We start from the raw sequence: 24,141 nt of genomic DNA on the forward strand, positions 1-24,141 counted from the left end.
TTCCATCCATCATTTTAGCTTTCAGAAGGGTGCTCGCAAGCTCCCCCCATGTGACCTCCTCGATACACACTTCTGCCCAGCCCAGACTGAGTTCCACTGCAGACAGCAGCATTATATCACGGAAATGTAGACTCAAAGGAAGAGCGCAGGAGTTTAGCGTGCCATCTGGGACAGAGCCAATGATATTAGTAGTTATTTCAATGTACAGGTATCGAGCATATCTTCGACACACACAGAATACAAAGAAATCTCACCCCAGCATGCTAATGGCAGTAAGACTGAATGAAGAAGGGAAAGAGAAAAAAGAGAAAAAAATCAATTACTAACTGTCCATTGTCATGGACATTTCCTTGACAATTAGTCATCAGGTGAGTCTCAGCCCCAGAGATCATGCAGCATGGCTGCTGAGCATTATTCATGTGTGTCTATATGTGTTCATATGAGCATCTAAGATGATACAACACTATTTTGAGGACATAATATGCCTCCAGTGGAGAGCTGAGAAGGCTGAGCACTCAAGCAATCAGTCTACAGCCCAAACTCAGATAAAAGCTATGAAATGAGGCCAGCATGTCCCCATTTTAAACCCAGCAAGGATTTGCCATGGTGTGCACGGGATGAAAAGGCAGCTTTGATGTCTACGCAGGCTTGATTTAGTTTCCTTGTTCCTCTCCTCAGAGGAACCCATTATCTCGGCCAAAACCTGCATACTAGACCTGAAATTTCCCTCTGGTCTATGACATACAGCCACACAGAATAACAGCTTGACAGTGTGAGACCTCGCAACACAAACATGACAATGAAAATCCTCGATGGAGCAAAACAAAATGGCATAGTAATGCCCTTAGAATCCACGGAGAGACCAGTGTGTTGACAAAGCCTCTCCCTCTGTCTATTTTTCTCCCCTCTCGTCTCATCTCTCTCCCTCTCTCTCTCTCTCTCTCTCTCCTGTTCCTCGCTCCCTCACGCTTTCACACCGATGAACACGCTGAGTGATGATTGCTACATGTGGGCAACAGTAGATATCTCTACACAAGAACAGAGCCACGCTAAATCCATTGGATAAAGCAGCTTCTCCAGCCTGAATCAAAGAGCTGTCGTCTACAACGCCAGTGAACTGTAAAGGTAAAGGCTTCACACTCATAACCCTGATCGATTGTTGCATAAGTTGCTCACACTGGCTTTGTGTGTCTAGGATATTTGTCATAGTGTACAGCTCTCACCATCTGTCCTCGTGTCATGTCTTCTCATGTGTAGGGAATTGAGAAAAACAAAGCAAAACAGATCATCCATTTGGCTTTCACATTGTTACATTTATAATATTTTGTTGTTTAATTTTGTTTGCTGGTGTTGTTTTGGGAATGTTCCTCCTCTGTTTGCGTAAATTCTAGATTACTTATAATTAGAAAGTGCAGAAAAAAATAAACAGAAATTTCATGTTTTTAATATCATTTACTTTGTAACTGTAAAATACATTTTGTTTTATTTTGTATTTATTTAAAAAAAAAAAATCTGACATGCACAATTAAAACTGTGTGTTTGTTGAAGGGATTGGGAATCTAATCCATCTCTCCAGCAGTAATGAGGTAGCTTTGTAGGTTTGTAAATGTCAGCAAGGGGAAGTGACAGAGATGAGGGGAGACTTTGAAACACCCACACATACCACCCACTGCTCTTTTTGAGACACACTGGAGATATGTTTCATTCTGCTGTACAGAAACCTTTTTTAAAGGCACTTTCGCTTGGATAGTAGGTTTATAACTTTGAGATGGTGAATATTGCACAGCATCTTAACATTTGTGAAAATGAAATTGGAAGCAAAATAAATGCACAAAAATATGCAAGTTTTATCAGTTTTATGCGTGATGTGTAATTTAGTATTTATAAAGGGAGTTTTCTTATCAGAAACACTTAAGGAAGAAATAACAATTACACGGTAATAATATGCATGAGTGACATTTTGGCATTATTATTATTATTTTAATTGTTAACTAGGGGGCATTTACACTACACCGTTTACAACAAAAAATGAAAAATTGTATGCATTTTGGCCATTAATTTACATGACAACAGCTTTTTGGGGGCCTGGAAATGCAAACTTTCGAAAATGGATTTCAAAGTTTTTTGAAAATGATACCTTTTTCTCCATATAAACTACAAAAACATGAAAACAACAATGTCATGGTCACGTGTAGTAGGTGTGTGCACGGGCACATACGCTGCGTCCGAAATCGCATACTTCCCTTCTACTTAAAAGGCCAAAAAAACGTATGTGAGGCAAATATATGTCCGAATTCATAGTATTCGAAAAACAGTACGCAAAAAGTATGACCTACTTCTTCCGGCCGGATTCTGAAGTGTACATTTGATGGACACTTTACTATGCAACAATGCAACTGATGCTGCTAGGTCAGTAACGTGGAGGAAGTAATACGTCCAGATATATTTAATACTACCCTCATTCATACTACATAGGACATACTTTTTTAACGGTTGTGAAGTTATGCATTGAAGCATTTAAACAACCTCTGCCGACACATTTAGCTGACTGACATCTCATCCCTGTATGTTGTGTTGCGTAAAATAATATAATTTACAGCACAGTAAAGATTTTATAGATGGAATAAAATGTATACAAATCTTTATTTCACAGAAGAAGCACACCAGTTCGGTGGCACTGAGAATAGCTCTCTCCTGAAGAGGACGCAAAATTCCCACGCTCTGATTGTAACCCAGCAGTCGGGTTGAAGTAACCGCGTGGTAGGTTGTTTCGTCCAAGGAAGGGGGGGGGGGGGTGTATAGCTGTCAGAGAGACTGACACAGCCACTAACCCACAACTACCCAGCACTCACATCCCAAAAACATCCCAACAGGCTCAACCCAGCAGTTTGGTAGAAAAAAAAAATAACCCATCACTTTTTAAAGTGTACAAAGTGTTACCCACGCTTGTTGAACCTTTTCTTTCTCCTGAATTATATTTGGCATCATTGAATTAGGCTTGTTAGCACTGAGAGTGTGAATATATTAAAACTAGACAGTGGTATTTAAGAATAAGTGTTCCTCGTATAACCATGCTTAAGCTACTGTTCACATTCACACAATTGCAGTTCTATCCAATTTATGAATTATGGCCCATTTGGCAGAACAGCCACTATGTGCTAACCTGTTTCAAACAGATGTCTCTCTCTGTCCCAGATTTAATGAGACCTCACACAGAAAAGGAGCACTTATTCCCATTTTCCAGCATAATGTACAGCCAACATCAAACCACATTTAATAGTTTATCCTAAAAAAGTGGAACAGGGCTTGCTGTTTTGAAGATTTCTAAATAAGGCAACAGTGACCTTAACCTCAGAGTTCTGTTGGACCGGATGTGATTTGACTAGACAGTAGCCGTCACGTTACGTGGGTGAGGACCTCAAAGAGGAAAGAACATTGATAAAAATAGTAGAGAAAGAACCGTAGGTGGGCTGTAGCCTGGCGTTACCCTGCAACTGTCATGGCAAAGCATGAAACAGGGTGTAAATAAAGGCAGTGTCTCTGGGGCTCTAACACCTTGCTAAAACAGGAGCTAAACCCCTTACTCTCACAAACCCCTAGGAGACATGCACTTTGTGGACGATACCACACTGAAAAACAGCTTAATTCAACCCACACTCTAAGAAATTTAACCTTTAATTGATTATTTTGTTTGTACATTTTAATAATCCAAAGAATGATTTTCCAATATAAAGAACCTTTTGCACAAATTAGTTAGAGTTAATAAGAGTTTTGAGCACTTTTCTGTCTTAGAAATCAGCTTGGCCAGGTTTGGAGACCAGTTTAAACCAGCTAAGATCAGCAAACCAATTCAGACTGGTATAAGCTGGGGGGATTTCAGACCAACATCTACATTCATTCATTCAGTAGATGTTTTCATCCAAAGGGACTTGACAAATGAGGTACATCACAAGCTATTTATTATACATATTGTCAACATATTGTCTGTAAGTGTTGCTGGAGAACCTTGATGGTTAAATATTTTAGGTTAAATATTTCCCTTGTCTATTCCAGAACATGGAAAGCAAAACTAACAACTAACTTAAGGTTGGTAAAAGCAACTGCATTAATCTTTTACATGGACAAGCCTGGAATTCAAAAATAGCAAGAGTGAGGGTAGAAGATCAGATGGCATAGCACAGTGATAGTGGGTAGAGGAGTCTCAGTGGGAAACCTGACATCTCACTGAGCTCCATCCGACAGTAACACTACAGGGACCTTCACATACTGAGCATGAGGATGTGGTGCACTTTGTGTGAGATGATTTATCTATGAGGGAACCCTCAAAATCAATGTTTCCGATTTCATATGATTGATTTATCATTGATTACCACTAAATATTTTAAATAATACCAATTATTATTATAATTATTATTATTAGAATTAAAATATGTATGATTATTTACAGAATCTTTTTTTTTCTAGTTTATTTTTTTGTGATTATGCTCTCCTGCTATGAACTGTATTTTCCAGCAAAGTATACTTAACTAAACAAAATAAAATGCAGCCAAAATGCAGCCTGGGAGTTTCCTTCCAGGCCATTAGCATCCTATTTAAATCTGAGACAGGACCCACAACCATGAAATTGCTCTGAGCACAGAAACTCAGATCCCAACATCAAAGACAAATTGAGAATATTAAATTGGCAAACCCTCACAAAAAAAGGGAAGAAGAAAGTATATGGATGAGACATCATCAGAGGATCTTTTAGATAGCAAAATCCCTGTAGCTCGATTTGTGCTGCATGGCTGCATAGAACATGAACTGGCTTCTCCCTGCCTAGATAGATTTGTCAGTGCATTTTTATAAATAGCATTGCACGTGTTCTCATCCAGTGCAAGGAAATGAAGAAAAAGTTTTAAGCATCCAGCGCATCACTAAAATATTCCCATCTTGATTGTTTAGACAGACTGCAATTATGTTTCATAATTTCTGCGAGGCCTCACTAGAAATGGCATGATAAACTTAAAATGCATTTACTCTATTTTAGTGCATCCTAGCAACATGCAGCTTCAAAATAACATAAAATACTTGTTTAACCTCAGATTTTACAACTATTGGTAACATTTTATTTTAAGGTGTCCTTGTTACACATTACATATGCTGTACTTACTATTATTATAACAATTAATTATGCATTAACCCTAAACCAAACCCTCATCCTAACCCTAACCAAGTATATGTAGTTAATTAATATTACTCAGTACATACACACTGTAAAAAATTTCTTGTTGTTTTTACAAAAACTTTTTGGCAGCTGTGGTTGCCAGAATAATTTTGTAAAAATACAGAAAACTGTAAACACATTTACGTCAAAAACTGTTAATTTTACAATATAAAGCTGTAATTTACAAACAAGAAAATGTGAATATAAACCAGTAAATTCAATAACACACAAAATTAAATCTGTTTTGTACCTTGAAAATACTGACAACCACCATAATAATAAAGATGGTACTGTATAAGAGAAAGCCACATGAAGTATCAAAGCTCATCACAAGTAGCTTCACCACAAGCAGAAGTATGTATTAACATATAGAAGGTGCACATTTATGGAAACACAAAACACCATCATGGTAACACACGTGATACTTAAATAATGCAAAAAACTTTCATTAAGCAACAGAAGATGTAACATAAAGCTCAAATGTACATAACTGATAACAAGAACTATTTAAAAACATGATTATTTAAACAAAATACTTTCAAACGTGGAGTGTCACGCAGGGAATTCTGGGAATATCAGTTTACAGTTTTAGACTGTAAATTATACATTGATTTGTTCTTTTTTTACTTCTAAAAGCTGTATAATTAACAGAATTTTACTGTAAATTTACATTAAATGCTTTGTTAGATCTTTTAAAGTTTTTCCCTGTATATAGTACGGGAACTTACTGTTAACCTATTATCAGTTTTTTTCCGTAGCGTTTTTACAAAATTTTACAGTTAAAATTACATTTATTTTTTACAGTGCATGTATAATTACACTGGAACAAAGACACCTTGGAAAAAAAAGTGTAAACCTATTTTAATTAGTTTTTTTTTTTTTTTTTTTTTTTTTTTTTTACTGAGCCCTTCTTAACTATTTTGAGAGCTTTAGTCATATTATCAAACCACCTTTTAGGACAAGAACTTCAATATCAGAGCTGACTTTAATAAGCAACTGCACAGATTAAATATACATTTCAATATACACTTTCAAATCCATTGTATACCTCCTAAGGCTTTCTGAGTCCAATCGAAGGAATAACACAGTTCTGTTTTTTTTTTTTTTTTATATACATTGCTCATACATTACTCACGCCTGTTAGTGTCTGTGGAGCAATTTTTGATCCTTCAGAAAAATAAGAAACTATCAATTTGTTAAAAAATAAGTAATAATAATAATAATAATAACTAAATGTTAAAGCAATAGGTTGCATCAGCCTCATAGGTTTGAATGGTAAGAGAGTGGAACTGCAAGTGCAATAACAAGCAAAATAATGTGAGTCTTATGTTGGTTCAAATTTTTTTATTTTGCATCAAGGGAAAAGGTAACATCTGGCATGCTAGTAATTGTGAACCATGGGAATAGTGATTAACAAAATATGCTCGCTGAAGAGTGGTATATATACGTGTAAATCTTCATCATTTTCACAGGCATATCAGCTCTTCGCTTGTTCCAACAGTACAGCTGACTTGACAAAACGGCATTGCAAGGACATTCAGTGAGTATCCATTTATCTTGTCATTAATGTATCTGTCTTTCTCTCGCTGTCTGTCACTGCCTGTTTCTCAGTCCTGATTGATTCTTCTATGATGTAAATATAATCAGAATCCATGATAATGCTTTATTTGAGGGCCAGGTGCACTGCACATTTCAATTATTCACATTTTGAAGGAATATTCATGTTTACAATATGGTGAATTCACATCTCCAGATAATTACTGAACATTGCAATAGTGTGTTGTATAATGCAGGCTCAAGGTAACATCTGTGTGCATCACTACAATCTAATCAAACAGGCTATTATGCACACCTGAGCTGTTATTATTATCAGTAATTTGCTACGTTCTAAAAATAACTCATCACTGGTCTCTTATGGATACTCTAATGTCATTGACAGCTGCTAATCTTTTGTTGTATAAGACAGCTTTTGTCTTTGTTTTTCTTTCCTTTTTGTCAGGGCCATGAAAACTAGACTAGGTTGCCTGTCTAACAAATCAGACTCATGCAGCGATTTTTCAGAATTCCTGCCTCCTGCTCAGGAGAGATCCACAAGATACTTGAAGTAAGCAATTTGTTGTTTTAATAAAAATTAAAAAAAATTTATTAAAAAATTATATAAAAAGGGCAGTGTTCATTGGCTGTCTTATAACTGTAGCTGATCATTTTTGGCTGTTTCAGGTTATCTACAGATGAAGTGACCAGATGGGCTGATTCATTTGACACTCTGCTGTCCAATAAGTGTAAGTCACTTTACGCACGATTATGTGTTTGTGTATGAATTATTGAGCACATTTGATTTATTGTTCAGCTAGGGACACTTTTGACTACTGTACTTTAAATTAAATTTCACCTAGACACATTTCATCTATGTTGAAATATTTATCACATGTAACTCATCAATAATAACATTTAAAATATTATAAAGGAAAACAAAATATTAAATATCTGTTAAAGCAATTATCACATATTATTATCAAATTGTACGTAAAAATCTTAAAAACTAATTATACTTTTGTTTTATTAAAACATTTTGGAAACAAGTACAAAGCAATATTTATATATATGAAATATTGCTTTGTGTGTTTATTCTCCGCGACTTGTTATAAATTCACTTAATAGTCTGGTATAAGCTTAAAGTAGTGACATACTGAAAAATGTAAAATTTCGACACTTATACATACTTATATATTTCGACACATGATAAAGAGAGATACAAATTATTATTATTATTATTATTATTAAATTATTAAAATATAATTATTTGAAATGTACTAAAGTAAAGCTTTTTTTATTTTATGATATTACAAAGTGCATTTTTTTAAATCATAAAGTGCATTAAGTGTGTTAATAAACTCATGAAAGTTTACTCTCTTTGAGTACACTAAAGTGGTCTTTTATTTTATAAATGTTATACTATATGCAGTGTTGGTCATCTTACTTTAAAAAAAGTAATTATTTACAGTTAGAAATTACTTCTCCCAAAATGTAATGAGTTAGTACCTCAATTACCACATTGTAAAAGTAATTAGTTACTTAGCAAAGTAACTGTAACGATATTTTTTATGTTCTATAACGTTATTTCACCCTATAACATCTTTAATGTATAAGATGTTTATATTAACTGATTGAAGAATAAAAACATTATAAGTATTTTAGAAAATGTTGTATTTATTTGAACTCAATAGATTGCAGCCTGCCATATGATATGCATAGAAATAAAAACATATAAACAATAAATATTGAAAATAATATTGAAAAAGAGCGTCTGGCATTAGTGATTTCAATGTTAAGTCCGAAAATCGGCGAAACACATTTTTTAATTAACCGCATATTTGAGTTTAAAACAACTACATTCTCGCATGAAATATGTTTAAAACTACATTTTATGTCATGATAACAGTAATATTTAGAAAATTATCAGAATAAAAATGGTGGTTGAAAATGTTGCGTGAACTCAACTGGCAGTTCGAGAACGCCATTGTCGCTGACGCCGTCTGGTGTTTAGTATGGCAAGCCATTGTAGTCACAAATGCCTGCTCGGGTGTCTGATTTCACATTGACACGTCAAAAGCCTGCGATTTTATAAATATAAAAATATAACCAAAAATAATAGGATAATAATAATATACAAATATCACGAGGAAAAGACGGTCAAAAAACGGAAAGATAGTCTGTACCGATTTTTCTCGGAAAAACACGACCGGCTGGAGGCGTGACGTGTGGGCGGAGCTAAAGAATCACGAGCGCCAGTAGGCTTTTGCGTTGAGAGCGTTTGAAAACTGTGACATTACCGTGAGGGAAAAACCATCATCCAAAACAAACAATGGCTTACAGTCAGATTCAGCCGTTTATTTATGATCCAGAATCAGATCCCGAGGCTGAAACTGAACGAGAGCAGCAGCAGCAACGACTCGCTCCGAGCGGGGCTCGAACCCGGGTCTCCGGCATGGGAGGGGACGCACTAACAAGGAGGCAGAGATATTTTAAGCAGTTTTAGTCACGGCCTGCAGTTCCAACACACGATCGTGACCCTTTTCCGTTGGGATTGCATCATCCTTAAGAAATAAACGATACGCAAATCCGTCGTCAAACTGGGCCTTGTTTGTAAAACATCTTCGAAATGCAGGGAACAAACAAAAACACTTGCACAACTCCGTTGATGCTCTGCAAAAATAAACTCCATCCACTGGTCCCTTAATGCTGTTTTTTTGCAGGGTTGTCTTTCCCTGGCAAACAAAAACACACTTCTTTTGTGACATTTCGCGACGCTCTCGCTCTGATCAGTGAAATGTCTGTGCTGCTCAGCCTCACTGTACGGGAGCGCGCGCTCTTCCGGCAGAAGTGCCCTAGGACCCATATAAGGAAATTCCGCACCATCTGACGTCTCACAGAGCCATACTCGAAAAAAACTTTCCGAAACTTGTGACAAACCGGAAGGAGTATTTTGGGAACAAAAATACTCCTTCAAATGTACAACTTAATTTTCGAAACTTTGTCCATGTTTAGCATGGGAATCCAACTCTTTAACAGTGTAAAAAACTCAGTATGCATGAAATAGCATTTCACTCCCCCCCCCCCCCCCCACCCCTTTTAAAGTGTAAAATGTTAACACCAGAATGGATGATGAGAACAACAAAGTTGGTGTTTAAAGTTAACACCCACGGATTAAATGGTCAACACTGCACCAGTGTTCCGGTGAAAATATAAAAAAAAATCTGTTTACATTTATTTATTTTATTGAAACGCTTTAAAAAAAAATAAAAATAAATAAAAATCCCTACACCAAAACGTCTTCACTTTCAATGTTTCAATTCAAATGTCAAAAATGTAAATAAAAAAAGAAATTAAAAATTTACATGTAAAGAACATGTTCTTATAAAACAATGGAACATCATAATGTCAAAGCGAATCTGTACAGACACGCACAAAAAAACATTCTTATTTGGTTCATACGTACTCTTAACATCATAAGGCTCATAATGCTGACATTTATCGGGTTAAACAAACAGCATTTCATTCATTACCATAAATGCAGAATGCATGTTAATGCTCACTAATCAGAGTTTCCCAAAAATTTCGTAAGCCTAAGATGTTCATAAAAACGATTGTATGACTGATCTTAATATTACGGTTTGTATCCCAAAAGCATCGTAACTAAAGTAGCACTTGAAAATCATTGTAGATCTACGGTTGCTCTGGAGTAATCGTTAAGCCCTAAGTGCATCGTAAGAATACAGAATTATGCAGTCACCTGCAGGACAATCAGCAGATTACACCTTTATCTTGATTCAAGTGCAATGTTATTAGAATATAAGGATTTGATTGTGCTTTATTGTACACTTTATATCTCATTTTCTTTATTATTATTTTTTATTATTAATTTATAAATTAATTAATTAAAAAGGGCAGAAAAAAATTTAAATACACATTAAAATTAAATGACTGAATAAAAAAGAATAAAAAAAGAATAAAATAAGTAATGTAGGAAATGCTTCAAAGACTGGGGGTGAAAATATGTCAATGACTTGCTTAAGTGCACAAAAACCAGCTACATTTACATTTAGCTGATGCTTTTATCCAAAGCGACTTACAATTGCTATATATGTCAGAGCTCGCACACCTCTGGAGCAACTAGGAGTTAAGTGTCTTGCTCAGGGACACATTGGTGTCTCACAGTGTATTCGAACCCGGGTCTCTCACACCAAAGGCATGGGTCTTATCCACTGCGCCAAAACCACCCACGCTATGTATTGGACCCGGAAATAACATTTCACTCTCTCTCTCTATACTGTATGTAAATAAATACATTTAAATAAATGTATGCATTTATCAGACGCTTTTATCCAACATGACTTTTTTTACCGAACATAATATATAAGTATATTATTATCATGTAAAGTATAGTATTGAACACTATAATATAATATTGTTTTGTTATTATATCCAAGTTGTCTGTCTGTAAAGCAGCATTAGGTTAACATCAATAAACGATAGTGTACTACAATTAAGAGCCATCCTATAAGGTGACATTTCAGCACGTAATATACATTACATTATTCATTTATCTGACGCTTTTATCCAAAGCGACTTACAATTGCCATACATGTCAGAGGTCAGAGGCTATCTGAGGGTTGGTGGGAGTGGGAGTCCAGGGGTGTAGCCTGACAGGGTAGAGCAGGCATGGTTTGATTATGGTTAAAGCCTCGCCGCAGAGAAGACGGGGCCATAGGGATACGGGTGGTGGCATAAGTAGAAGTAGTGACTGGCTTGACAAGTGATGGCTTGAAAGTGGTAGGGGAAGTGGATATTTCTGGAGATTTAGAGGTTGGAGTATGGCAAGGTTCCCCCTCCTGAAGTTGGACTGGATCAGGAATGGGTGCTAGGACAGGCTCTGGGGGCTCTTGGATTGAATCTGTAGCAAACTTTGACAGACTCTGGGATGAAGCAGACTCGGGAGCTTGAGCCGACAATGGAGTGGGTTCAAGGGCAGACTCTTGATTTTCCACAGGACCTGCAGAACTGCCCTCTGGGGCCACTGGAATGGACTCTGGAATTGATTCTGGACTGCCCTCCGGGCATACTGGAACAGATTCTGGTTCTGGCTCTGGGACAAACTCAGAGACTGGCTTCAGGAATGACGTAGGCTCTGGAACAGACACTGGGACTGGTTTTGGAATGACCTTGGTCTGTTCCTGGACTTGCTCTGTGATAATCTTTGGTTGTTCCTGGACTGAAAATTGGTCTGAAGTAATTAGCACCAAATAAGAACTAAACGAGGGGGTGTGGTAATGTGAAACAAGGGGGCAGGAAGAAAGGAGCACATGGCCAACATAAACAAAGACAAAGCCATGTGGTCATACACAGAACAAACAGAGAAACACTAAACAAATACAAAATAGACACAGATGCCAGGGCAGAACCCTGACAATTAGCAGCAACACAAATCTGTCCCTGTAAAATTTAAAAACAATAATAATAATACACAATAATACATACTGAAAAGTGTTATTTTCAAATTAATTCAATGAAAACAGCACTCAAATCAAATATAAGGACACAACATCATTAAAACCCAATTCATGCTTAATGAAATCACAAAAATTGGTCATGAGACACACAAGAAACAATTTACTTATATTGCCATTTCGATTTGATCAGTTTTACTGTCGCTTGATTTGACAATATGACGTTGCAAAATACATACTGTATTATAAGTGAGGTAACGTAAACATTTTTTACAAATTTAATTTGTGAAAATGTTTTGGATTGTTTTGGCGCACACAGCATAAAACTATCGTCATAAGGTAATATTATAAAATACATATCGTAAATGAAAATAAAGTTTAGGAGTGTACAACAGATCAATATCACTATAAATAATAATTTTTATATAAAATACATATTGTAAATTATGTAACAATTAAAACGCTTCTAGTGTTACCCTGTTAAAAGTGACCTCCTCATCTGCACTGCATAGCAATTCAAATCTGTGAGAAACGGTTAACATTAGGCTTGTTTAGGCGTGCGCAGCAAATAAATATCGTCATATAGTAATATTATCTTATAAAATACATATCAGACATGTGGTAAAACACTTACTTTCTGTGTTTTCCTTGTTAAAACCAACTTCCCTCTATGCTTCGCATCGCAGATGAAAGGAAATATCGCTCTGAGAAAAGTTGTAGGAGTGTACAGCACATAAATATCACTTTAAATCAATATGATGTTATAAAATACATATTTAAAATTAGATAAAAACACTTAACGTACTTTCGGATTTTCTCATTTTGAAAAAAAAAAAGTACTTTTCTGTTCTGCATTGAGAGTGAAAGGAAATGTCTTTGAGAAAGGTTTAGGTGCATACAGCAAATAAATACTGTTATAAAATGATATACTATTACAAAACACATTTTGTAAGTATGACTAAATATACTTTATATGCTTTGCGAACAAAGAAAATAGTGTCTGTAAGAGCTATTTCAGACGGGATAGGCTCACACATGAGCAAATGTCCCGGATGTGACTAATAAACTCTCAAGAGTGTTAATAAGGGTTTTTACTCTCCGTTTTTACACCAGTAGGAGGTTGCCATCTACACCAGCTAGTGTTATTCATTTAAAATTCAATTCCACAACTTTAACTCTTTACTCTGAAAGGCCTTAACACTGGGATTTCAACACTGAAGATTTTACTGTGATGTATGGAGAGGGAAGGTGAATGAGGTAAATATAAATATCAGCAAACGTCAAATTTGACAAGTCACTAGACTTTAGTGGAGTCAGCAGTTCACTAAATAAGGATTTAATCCTAATGTATCTCCTTTTTTTTCAATACTGTTGTTTTTTCATCTGTGGTGAAGTGTGCTATTTTGATTTACGATCATAAAAGAGAGGCTACACAAAGGTCCTAAAGATGAGAAACAAACACACAACAAAAAAAGTCTTCCTGTGTCCAGTAAAGCAGGATACATGCTTTTTTTTTTTAAAGAAAAGATAAATAAATAAATAAAACAATGTCCACGCTAAAGGAGAACATTTTATTCCCTTGCCAGCAGGAGAACATTTTGCCTCTGTACTGCCTCTTGATTGTCCTTTCATTGAATTTCCTGAGAAACACTATTGTCTCATTAAGCTACCCTGCTGTTTATATGGACTTTAACTGTATCCAAGAAAAGTCTACCTTACACAAAAAGGATACAGCTGAGGCCCATTGGAAATACATGCCCGTGGCAACATTTCTGCAAAATGCATATTTGCTGCATCTTGCTGTGAGTGGTGCTAAAAGCTTTTTCAGTTTTTATCTGGAATAGATTAATGTGAATCTGTCAATGTTTTATTACACTGGTTGTTGTACTATCACGAACTATCAAATAAAATGAGTGGCGCTAAAAGGCATCTTTCAGTCTCTATCATTACAGTCAACAGGTGTTGCATTGCTTCAGTCCAAAAGAAGTGAAGTAAAAAGCATTCCTTCCTTCCATAAAAAAGTGGCCTCCTGTAGCGACTTGGTGCATTTTTGTAAGAAAAATATCAGTATTAAAAATGTTATGGACTGCATTTATGTAGCGCTTTCAACAGACCACATGGCCATCCAAAGCGCTTTACAACTTGCCTCACATTCACCCATTCACACACTCACACACTGACTGCGGTGTCAGCCATTCAAGGCACCATCCAGCTCGTCGGGAGCAGCTGGGGTAAGGTGTCTTGCTCAAGGACACCTCGACACTTGGTCAGGTGGAGCCGGGGATCGAACCACCAACCTTCCGGTTTGTAGACAACCTACATGAACCACTGAGCCACTGCCGCCCCAGTTATAAATGTTATAATTACTTTAATCTAGCTTGCACCAACAATTGTGCACAGAAGCATGTATAAGGTTGCACAAAAACGTCTCAAGGTTACGTATGTAACCCTGGTTCCTTGAAGGAACGAGACGCTGCGTCGGGCGCTTTGGGGAACGTCCCTGACGAGACCGACTCTGAATATCATGTGCAATCTGTCTAACGGAAGGGCGTGACGTCAAGGGCGGGGTGACGTAGCGATCAGGAAGCTATGAAAGCACGTGCCGTGCAGCTAGCTTCAGCTTCAAGTAGGGAAGCAAGCGCCAGCAGGGGTGCAGGGAGTATGGCTCCGTGACGCAGCGTCTCGTTCCTTCAAGGAACCAGGGTTACATACGTAACCTTGAGACGTTCCTTTTCAGGAACTCGAGATGCATCGAGCGCTTTGGGGAACGATGTGCCCACGCTGCCAGACTTCCAAATCCCTGCCTAGTGTGTATCCAAAGAGCACAGCCAAGGCGAGAGAACAGAAGAGCCCGGAGTGGCTCGCATGTCAAGGTCATAAAATCTGACAAATGTAGAGGGCGTGGACCACCCCGCAGCGTTGCAGATGTCCAAGAGGGACACACCTGTTGAGAAGGCCTTAGAGGCCACCATACCCCGAGTAGGAAAAAGGAAGGGGAAGACCAGAGGACTCATAGGAGATGTTGATAGCCTCGACTATCCAACGACTTAGTGTCTGCTTGTTGGCACTAGAACCCTTTTTAGGAGGACCATAGCAAACAAGCAATTGGTCAGATTTTCTCCACAGGGCAGCTCTGCACTGGACACATACAATTTAGCTTCTCCTGGTCTGGCTCCCGAAAGGGAGGAGGACAGAAGGCCTGCGGTACGATAGGTTGTGGTGTAACAGAGGGAACCTTCCGAACATAACCCACTCAAGGGTATAAGAATGCTTTGGCCATACCAGGGGCAAAGTCTAGGTAAGTAGGGGCCACCAAAAGGGCCTGAAGATCTCCAACTCTCTTTAGTGAGGTGATTGGCAGTAACAGGGCAGTTTTAAGTGTCAGATGTCTATCTGAGATATCTTGTATTGGCTCGAATGGAGCTTTACAAAGAGCCTCTAACACCACAACCAAATCCCAGGGGGGAACACTGGATCGTACTGGAGGTCTCAGCCTCAGCGCACCGTGGAGGAAATGTGTAACTAGGGGGTGTCTACCCACTGACTGATCATTGAAAGGGACATGGTAAGCAGCTATGGCCGCCACGTACACCTTTAAGATGGAGTGGGTTAACCCTGCAGAGAGCCTAGCTTGTAAAAACTCCAGAACTGTACCAACTGGGCAGTTAACAGGGTCAAGGTTGCGGTCTCTGCACCATGAATTGAAGAGTTTCCAGTTCAAGGCGTACAGTTTCCTCATGGAGGGAGCTCTGGATTGGAGGAGGGTCTCAACAACCTCAGTTGAGAGACCCTCAGGGGCCCTCAGGGGCCACACCCTCAGGGGCCACACCCACAGTTTCCACAGCTCCGGGCGAGGGTGAATTATCATGACCTGCGCCTGTGAGAGTAGGTCTGTCCTGATCGATATCTCCCACGGAGAGCCGTTGAGGAGTGAGACTAGATCTGCGAACCATACTCAGCCCGGCCAGAACGGGGCTACTAATAACAGACGGACCCCGTCCCGGCGTTCTCTCGCCAGAACTCCCGGGAGCAGAGCAATAGGGGGAAATGCGTACAGACGAAGCCTCGGCCAGGTCTGTACCAAAGTGCCCAGTCCCAGAGGAGCTGGATGAACTAGAGAGAACCAGAGGGGACATTGCGATGTCTCCTGAATTGCAAAGAGGTTCACCTGGGCTGTGCCAAACACTCTCCATATCTGCTTCACCACCTCGGGGTGAGGTTTCCATTCCCCGGGCCTCAGCCCCTGCCTCGACAGTATGTCTGCTCCTACATTCACTCTCCCAGGAATATACACTGCTCTCAGTGACAGGATTTTGCCCTGGGACCACAGAAGGATCTGGTGTGCAAGCTTGTACAAGGGGCGTGAACGCAGACCCCCTTGGTGATTGATATAAGAGACCACTGATGTGTTGTCGGTGCGCACCAACACATGGTGACCTCTCTCTGGGAGGAAATGTTTCAATGTTCGATAGGCTGCTAGCATCACTAGGCAATTGATGTGCCATGTCAGATGGCGACCACTCCACAGACCGCGGGCAGGGTGGCCACTCATGACCGCACCCCAACCGGCGAGGGTCTGTCGCTAGCGTTACACGGCAACAAAGAACTCCCAGCACCGGGCCCTGATTCAAGAACCAAGGTTTCTTCCACATGTCTAAGGCACGAAGGCATCACCGCATGACCTTGATAACTCGAAGTGGATTTCCCCTCGGGGAAAAGCCCTTGGACTTGAGCCACCACTGTAGGGGTCTCATGTATAGCAGGCCAAAAGGTATCAAGTTGGAGGCAGCTGCCATCAGACCTAACAATCTCTGAAATTGTTTGACAGTGAGTGACTGGCCTTCTTTGACTCTCGACCGATGTGAGGATCGACTCGATCCGAGCAGGAGACAGACGTGCCTGCATCGTGGTCAAATTCCACACTACGCCTAGATAGGTGGTTCTCTGAACTGAAGAAAGTACACTCTTCTTGGCGTTTAGTTTCAAACCCAGCTCCCCCATATGTGCGAGAACGTCATCTCGATGTTGAACCGCCATCTGCTCTGATTGAGCTAGAATCAACTAATCGTCGATATAATTTAGAATGCGGATGCCCTGCATACAGAGGGATAGCAGAGCCGTATCTGCACATTTCATGAACGTGCGGGGTGAGAGTGCGAGGCCAAAGGGAAGTACTCGATATTGATAAGCTTTGCCCCCGAAAGCGAACCTCAGAAACTTCCTGTGTTGTGGAAGGATGGATATGTGGAAGTATATGTGGAAGTCTTTGAGATCTATTGTGACAAACCAGTCCTCGGATCTGATTTGAGCTACAACCTGCTTGACAGTGAGCATTTTGAACTTCAGTGGCATAACTGAGCGGTTCAGGTTACGTAAGTCTAAGATCAGACGCAACCCCCCATCCTTCTTTGTAACTATGAAATACCGGCTGCAAAACCTGGATTCCCTGTCACCTCGATGGCCTCTTTCCTTAATAGGGTATTACTTCTTGTTCCATAACCAGAGCCTGCCGGGGGCCGACTACTGTCGGTGTAACCCCGTTGAACTTCGGCGGTGGATGACCGAACTGAATGCAGAAGCCTTTTTCTATTGTACGCAGGACCCAATGAGATACATTTGGCAGTAGTTTCCACGCTGCTAAATAATCTACTGAGGGAATCAGTCTCTCGAGACTGACCTCTGGTGTAAGAGGCCCCCGAAGGAAGCATCCCAGCTCCGCTACACTCACGGGCGGAAATAACTGGGAGAAGCGCTCGCTCCCAATTGCGCGAGTGGCCTCTTTAGTGGCACGGAGGGAGAGATCAGCGGTCTTTCTAAGTTCTTCTACATCTTCAGACCTAATCCCCTCTCCCTCATCAATATCTCCCAGCAGGTCAGCTTGATAAGCTTGTAGGACTGCCATAGTATGAAGGCAAGCCCCAGCCTGACCTGCTGCCACATAACCTTTGCCCACAAGCGATGATGTAACTCGAAGAGGCTTAGTGGGCAATGTCAATTGCCATAATATAGTGAATCGGGGCCGAAGAGGCGGGTCGAATATGGGTGGTTCCACAATCTCGAAATTTCATCATGGAGATCGGGAAAATAAGGAAGGCTCCGACGTGGAGGTGGTTGCCTCAGCGCAGAAAGCGTTTATCTAGTTTGCTTCTCTGCGGCTTCGCTACAGATTGTTTTTCGGCAGGCCATTCAATTTTTAATTCATCTACTGTGCGCTTAACCACATCCAAAAGCTCCTCATACTGGGGCGACAGGGGTGGTGAATCCCCAGCAACCATCTCCACATCAACCTCCTCGGAGGAATAGAGGTGAAGAGTTGATCCCTCACCCTGGGGGGAAGAAACCGACGAGCGTGCTTCCGAACCCAGGGTTTGGGCGCCGGATCTGGCAGATGAGGAAGGAGATAAGGACTAGCCCGTCTCCATTACCTCTGACAGATCCACCTGCGAACCCCACGAGTACAGCAGCCGTTCTGCCTCGGCAGAAGCGGGGCCAGCACCGCGGGTAACGCTGGTGAAGGCTCCCTCCTCAAAGAGGTTATGTGATGCAAATGTCAAAATATATTAGTTACCGTATTTTTTGGACTATAAGTCGCACCTGAGTATAAGTCGCATCAGTCCAAAAATACGTCATGATGAGGAAAAACATATATAAGTCGCGCTGGACTATAAATCGCATTCATTTAGAACCAAGAACCAAGAGAAAACATTAGCGTCTACAGCCACATGCTGCTCAGTGTAGGCTACAAGAGCACTGAGCAGCATAGAGTGCCCTCTCGCGGCTGGAGACGGTAATGTTTTCTCTTTATTCATATCTCTTAGTTAATTTCTCTTGGTTCATGTCAAATTAATTTTGATAAATAAGTCGCACCTGACTATAAGTCGCAGGACCAGCCAAACTACGAAAAAAAGTGTGACTTATAGTCCGGAAAATACGGTATACATCATGCACTACTGCAAAATATTTTGAGGTCATAATACTGTATGTTCACGGAACCACACACACACACACAAAAGTAAATAATCTGCCCTTTAATCATTATTTGTGTGAACATTTTTTAAAGTTGATGCTGCCACCAGTGTTCATTTCAACTGCAACCTGCAGTGATTTGCATTTATTGGTACTGTTTTGTAGTTTTGTCACAATGTACAGTACTGTAGAGGCACAGTTTTCCTGCGTTTCTGTAATCTCTCATTTGAAAGACGTCACAAATGTGACAAAGAAAGGAAGTGTTTTTGATGAATGAAAAAAAAACTAGCTTGGTGTCCTTAGGAAGCATTTCCTGTATCCAGTATGGCTTAGATGTGGCATATTAGACATGACAAAGACATATTGGTTTTAATATAGTAAGATGTTTATCCGTAATCTTATTCATCTTTATTTCACAGATGGTTTGGCAGCATTTAGAACCTTCCTCAAATCAGAGTTCAGTGATGAAAACATTGAGTTCTGGTTGGCTTGTGAGGACTATAAAAAGATCAAATCCCCTGCTAAGATGATGTCTAAGGCCAATAAGATCTACAAGGAATTTATTGAAGTTCATGCTCCCAGAGAGGTATGTTGACTGCTTCTGTAAAACCATAGCAACTACACCTGAACATATAGTACTCTTGTAGGTACTGTATGTCCATTTCTTCTTGCTTGAGATGAATTTTTTTTTTCTTTTTTTCTTTTTTTTTTTTTTTGAGTCACCAGAGGATTTGGTGTGTTTTCAGATTAATGTGATGTTTCCAGACATTACAGCAATTCATAACTTGAAAAATTGTGGTGTGTTTTCCAGAATTAATAAATAATAATAATAATAATAATAATAATAATAATAATAATAATAATAATAATAAAATCATGGATAAATAAGGTTGTAGCTAAACATTTTCCAAAAGAATCATTGTGATACATCACTGACCATCACTGTTAGCATGGGCTAGTTTAGGGTCAAGATATAAATAAATAGTTTGATTCAGCAAGAACATATCAAATTGATGAAAAGTAAACAGTAATGACATTTATAAAAAAATATAATAAATCCTTTATTTTTTATTTTATATATATGTATTTTTTACTTTCTGTTTAACAAATAATGCTTTAAAACTGTTGACACAGATTCCACACAAATATAGCACAACTGTTTTCAACATTGATAATACATACAATGATTTCTGAAGGATGATGTGACACTGAAGACTGGAGTTTAATGAAAATGTAGGTTGTCACTGCAAGAATAAATTACATTGTAAATTAAATATAAAACTTTTATTTTGAATTGTAATAACATTTCACAATATTGATGTTTTTACTTATGGTAGGGCTACAGTATTTACTATTAAAATCTAAATTTATTAATACAGTTTTATGATATAAACTAAACTTTTTATAACTGTACTCTTTTGTTTTTATTTTATTTTTTATAATTGCTTATATAATGCACTTTCGAGTTTGAGTCCTGTGCTATAAAGACTTTTCCTTCCTCAGAGTTGTTTGAACTTTAGCACCGCCCACGCTCATTTGAGTTCTTCCCTGTCTTCAAACCTGAAGATCATCTTCTTTTTTTGCATGACCTTCAGATACTTTGTGATTCACTGTTTGTTATTTGGGAAGCAAAGGCCTGTCCTTAAGCATCCTGACTGTGTGGGTCACAGAAAATACAAAATTTGCCAAACAGTTGTTTTATCTAAAAAGTGATAGAGAGCAATTGTACAGAATTTTATATTAATTAACTCTTATATCTGTGAAGGTTAACATAGACCACAGGACCAGAGAGGAAACCAAACAGAGGCTTCTGGATCCAACTCCCAACAGTCTCAATGAAGTCCAAGCTAAAGTGTACAGCCTCATGGAGAAAGACTCCTATCATCGGTTTATAAGATCAAAGATCTATCAGGACTTACTGAACAGGACACAGATATACTGTCAGAGGAAATCTGTTTAAAAGTGAATGTCTATTTGCTTGCCTGGTTAGAGGATACTGAGGTAATAAGCAGACTTTAATTGTAATATATAGCACAGTCTGTGTGCTTACAAAATAATTAGATGAGAATAATTAAATAAAAAAGGTCAAAAGACGAACTAGTTCCTTGCATCTAAACTTTAACATGACCCTGTACTGTGCTTCTTTGCCCAGTTCTATTTGTAACATGTGGCTATATTCTTTCCCTTCAATTGTGATAGAATAGTTGATGTTTCTTCTGAATGCTGGCAAGCATGTAAATCAGTCTCTACATGGGTAATATGTAAGAGTAGAGTATGATAATTTATTTTTCCTATCTTCAATGTAACTTGTGTACACATTAGCACTGATATGATTCGATAAAAGAACTAAAGGCATGCCTGCTGTTACTGCATGCAGCCTCTGACTTCGCACATTTCTCATTGGTTCTTTTCCCTTAAAATCTTCAATCTAAAAATACTTCAATCCCACACACAAATGCACACTGAAAATATATATTTTTTTTTATTTTCTCTGATGTGATATTTTTATTGTAACGTTCATGTTTATTTTGTTGTTTATTAATTTATTTAAGCTTATTCTTTCACTTGTTGATGCTCTGATGGTTTACAATGACATGTTCTTGTGATGATACTAGATCAAGTAAAGCATGTCACTTTGAACAGTGTTGGTTTGTGTTTTTTGGCTCAAAATATAGGCTAATATGTGTTGTCTGTATGAATATTTGTCAAGCTTCATTCCACGTGTTGTCTGGCAAATGTAATAATACAAATTAAATATACAAACTGATTTTAAATCACTCCACTATAATAAATATTTAGTTTTGTTTTGCTGTAATGTACAGTAGGTTCAAATGTTCAAAGTTAAATTTTTCACATTCACAATGGAACAAAGGTAAAAATGCTGTACTTGCTTTGAAGGAGATAAATAGAGAGCAAAATAAGTGTTATTTATTTTTTACGTTTATTTTTTATCATTGCTGTAAATAGTTTAATGCTAAAAATGTACCTCAAAATTAAAAAATTGCTGAAAATGTACTCACCTTCGGGTTATCCAAGATCCTCTGCAGTGAATGTATGCAGTTAGAATAAGAGTCCAAACATCACAATAATCCACAAGTAATCCACACGACTCCAGTACACCAACTAATGTCTTGAGAAGTGAAAAACTGTGTTTGTGAGAAACAAATTCATCATAAAGGCATTTGAGCTGTAAACCATTGCTTCTGGACAAAATACGAGTCCATAATAGTTTTTCTCATTGATCTTAACAAAAACAGCAGAAGTGCTGAATAAAAAAGCAGTTCACTCTCTGACAGCAGGTGGTGCTTTAGGAACAGTAGAAATACGGTCGTTACCATGGTTACCCCTCTATACAAAGCAGCACCAAGCAAGTGCAACACCTGCTTGCTCATCACAGAGGTCAAAGTACGTCAAATAATACAGGTGCATCTCAATAAATTTAAATGTTGTGAAAAAGTTCATTTATTTTAGTAATTTAACTCAAATTGTGATACGTGTGTATTAAATAAATTCAATGCACACTGACTGAAGTAGTTTAAGTCTTTGGTTCTTTTAATTGTGATGATTCTCTATGGGGTTCAGGTCTGGTGAGTTTGCTGGCCAGTCAAGCACACCAACACCATGGTCTTTAACCAACTTTTGGTTCTTTTGGCAGTCTAGGCAGGTGCCAAATCCTGCTGGAAAATGAAATCAGAATTTTCAAAGAGCTGGTCAGCAGAAGGAAGCATGAACTGCTCCAAAATGTCTTGGTAATGGGTGCAGTGGCTTAACACTGGACTTCAAGAAACTTGGGCTATGAGCTTCTCCACACTTCCTCCAGACTCAAGGACTTTGGTTTCCAAATGAAATACAAAACTTGCTCTCGGGAATAGTCCAGTTCTTCTTATCTTTAGCCCAGTTAAGACACCTCTGACTTTGTCTGTGGTTCAGCAAATTCCTTGACACATCTGTGTGTGGTGGCTCTTGATTCCTTGACCCCAGCTTCAGTCCATTCCTTGTGAAGTTCACTCAAATTCTTGAATCGATTTTGCTTAACAATCCTCATAAGGCTGGTTGTGCATCTTTTTCTACCACACTTTTTCCTTCCACTCAACTTTCTGTTTACATGCTTGGATACAGCACTCTGTTAACAGCCAGCTTCTTTGGCATTGAATGTTTGTGGCTTACCCTCCTTGTGAAGGGTGTCAATAGCCGCGTTTCCACTGTCAGGCTAAAATCGGGCGTTGTAGTGCGTGCCAGGGCCATTCGGGTTTCCACTTTTCAATTCAATTCAATTCAATTCAATTCAAGTTTATTTGTATAGTTCTTTTTACAATACAAATCATTACAAAGCAACTTTACAGACAATTACGTTTCTTCAATATTTAGTAGTAGCTTATAAGTAGTGACTGTCAGTTTATATGCGTATGACAGGATTTTCAGAAAAATTAATACAAGATACAGTCACACTTGTAGCAATATTTGTTAGTTCTGTTTGTTGATTCAGGGTTAGCATCATCTGAGGTCCTCTTAGGGGTCAGCATCATCTCTTCTCCAGTGTTCTGGATCCAGACTGGAGCTTGTGTAAATCCTAGTTACCCCGTGGCAAAACATAGAAACAAATAGAGACATCATTAGCATAGCTGCTATTCCAACAAAGTAAAATTAATTAGTTTAACCCAAGCTAAAGAATAAGAATGCACATTTGATCAGATGCAACTGCATTCGCAATTTAAGAGATACATTATTCAAATTCTTGCCTCATCGGGGCTTCCTCGGGGCCAATGGCCAGGGTTTTTTGGCCTGAAGAAAACCTTGGGCCAAAGCGGGCCAGCTGGGGCTAGAGGAGAGGTTATGAACAAAGGCAGAGTTTCACCGTGTCTGGAGAGCATCTGCATCGCAGATCATAACAGAAAGATAAAAGCAATAACACCAGCATTACATTTTTTTTTAAATAACTTGAGCTCAAAACTCACTTTCAGT

At 38.6% G+C, this 24,141-nt stretch overlaps 1 protein-coding gene across 2 annotated transcripts; it reads left to right on the forward strand.

Moving 5' to 3' along the window:
* The first annotated feature begins 425 nt into the window (after positions 1–425).
* LOC113050485 (regulator of G-protein signaling 8-like) lies at positions 426–21,959 on the forward strand. 2 transcript variants are annotated; one of them, XM_026213475.1, is made up of 7 exons: positions 426–1,125; positions 2,654–2,760; positions 6,679–6,746; positions 7,206–7,310; positions 7,427–7,488; positions 19,599–19,765; positions 20,945–21,959. In XM_026213475.1, the coding sequence occupies exons 4-7, from the start codon at positions 7,210–7,212 to the stop codon at positions 21,137–21,139; spliced, it is 525 nt and encodes a 174-aa protein (XP_026069260.1). In that variant the 5' UTR covers positions 426–1,125; positions 2,654–2,760; positions 6,679–6,746; positions 7,206–7,209; the 3' UTR covers positions 21,140–21,959. The 2 variants fall into 2 exon arrangements, with proteins under 2 accessions (XP_026069260.1, XP_026069259.1); XM_026213474.1 differs by lacking the exon at positions 2,654–2,760.
* The last annotated feature ends 2,182 nt before the right edge of the window (positions 21,960–24,141 follow it).

The sequence above is a fragment of the Carassius auratus genome, chromosome 31, assembly GCF_003368295.1.
Source record: "Carassius auratus strain Wakin chromosome 31, ASM336829v1, whole genome shotgun sequence".
NCBI classification, from domain to species: Eukaryota; Metazoa; Chordata; class Actinopteri; order Cypriniformes; family Cyprinidae; genus Carassius; species Carassius auratus.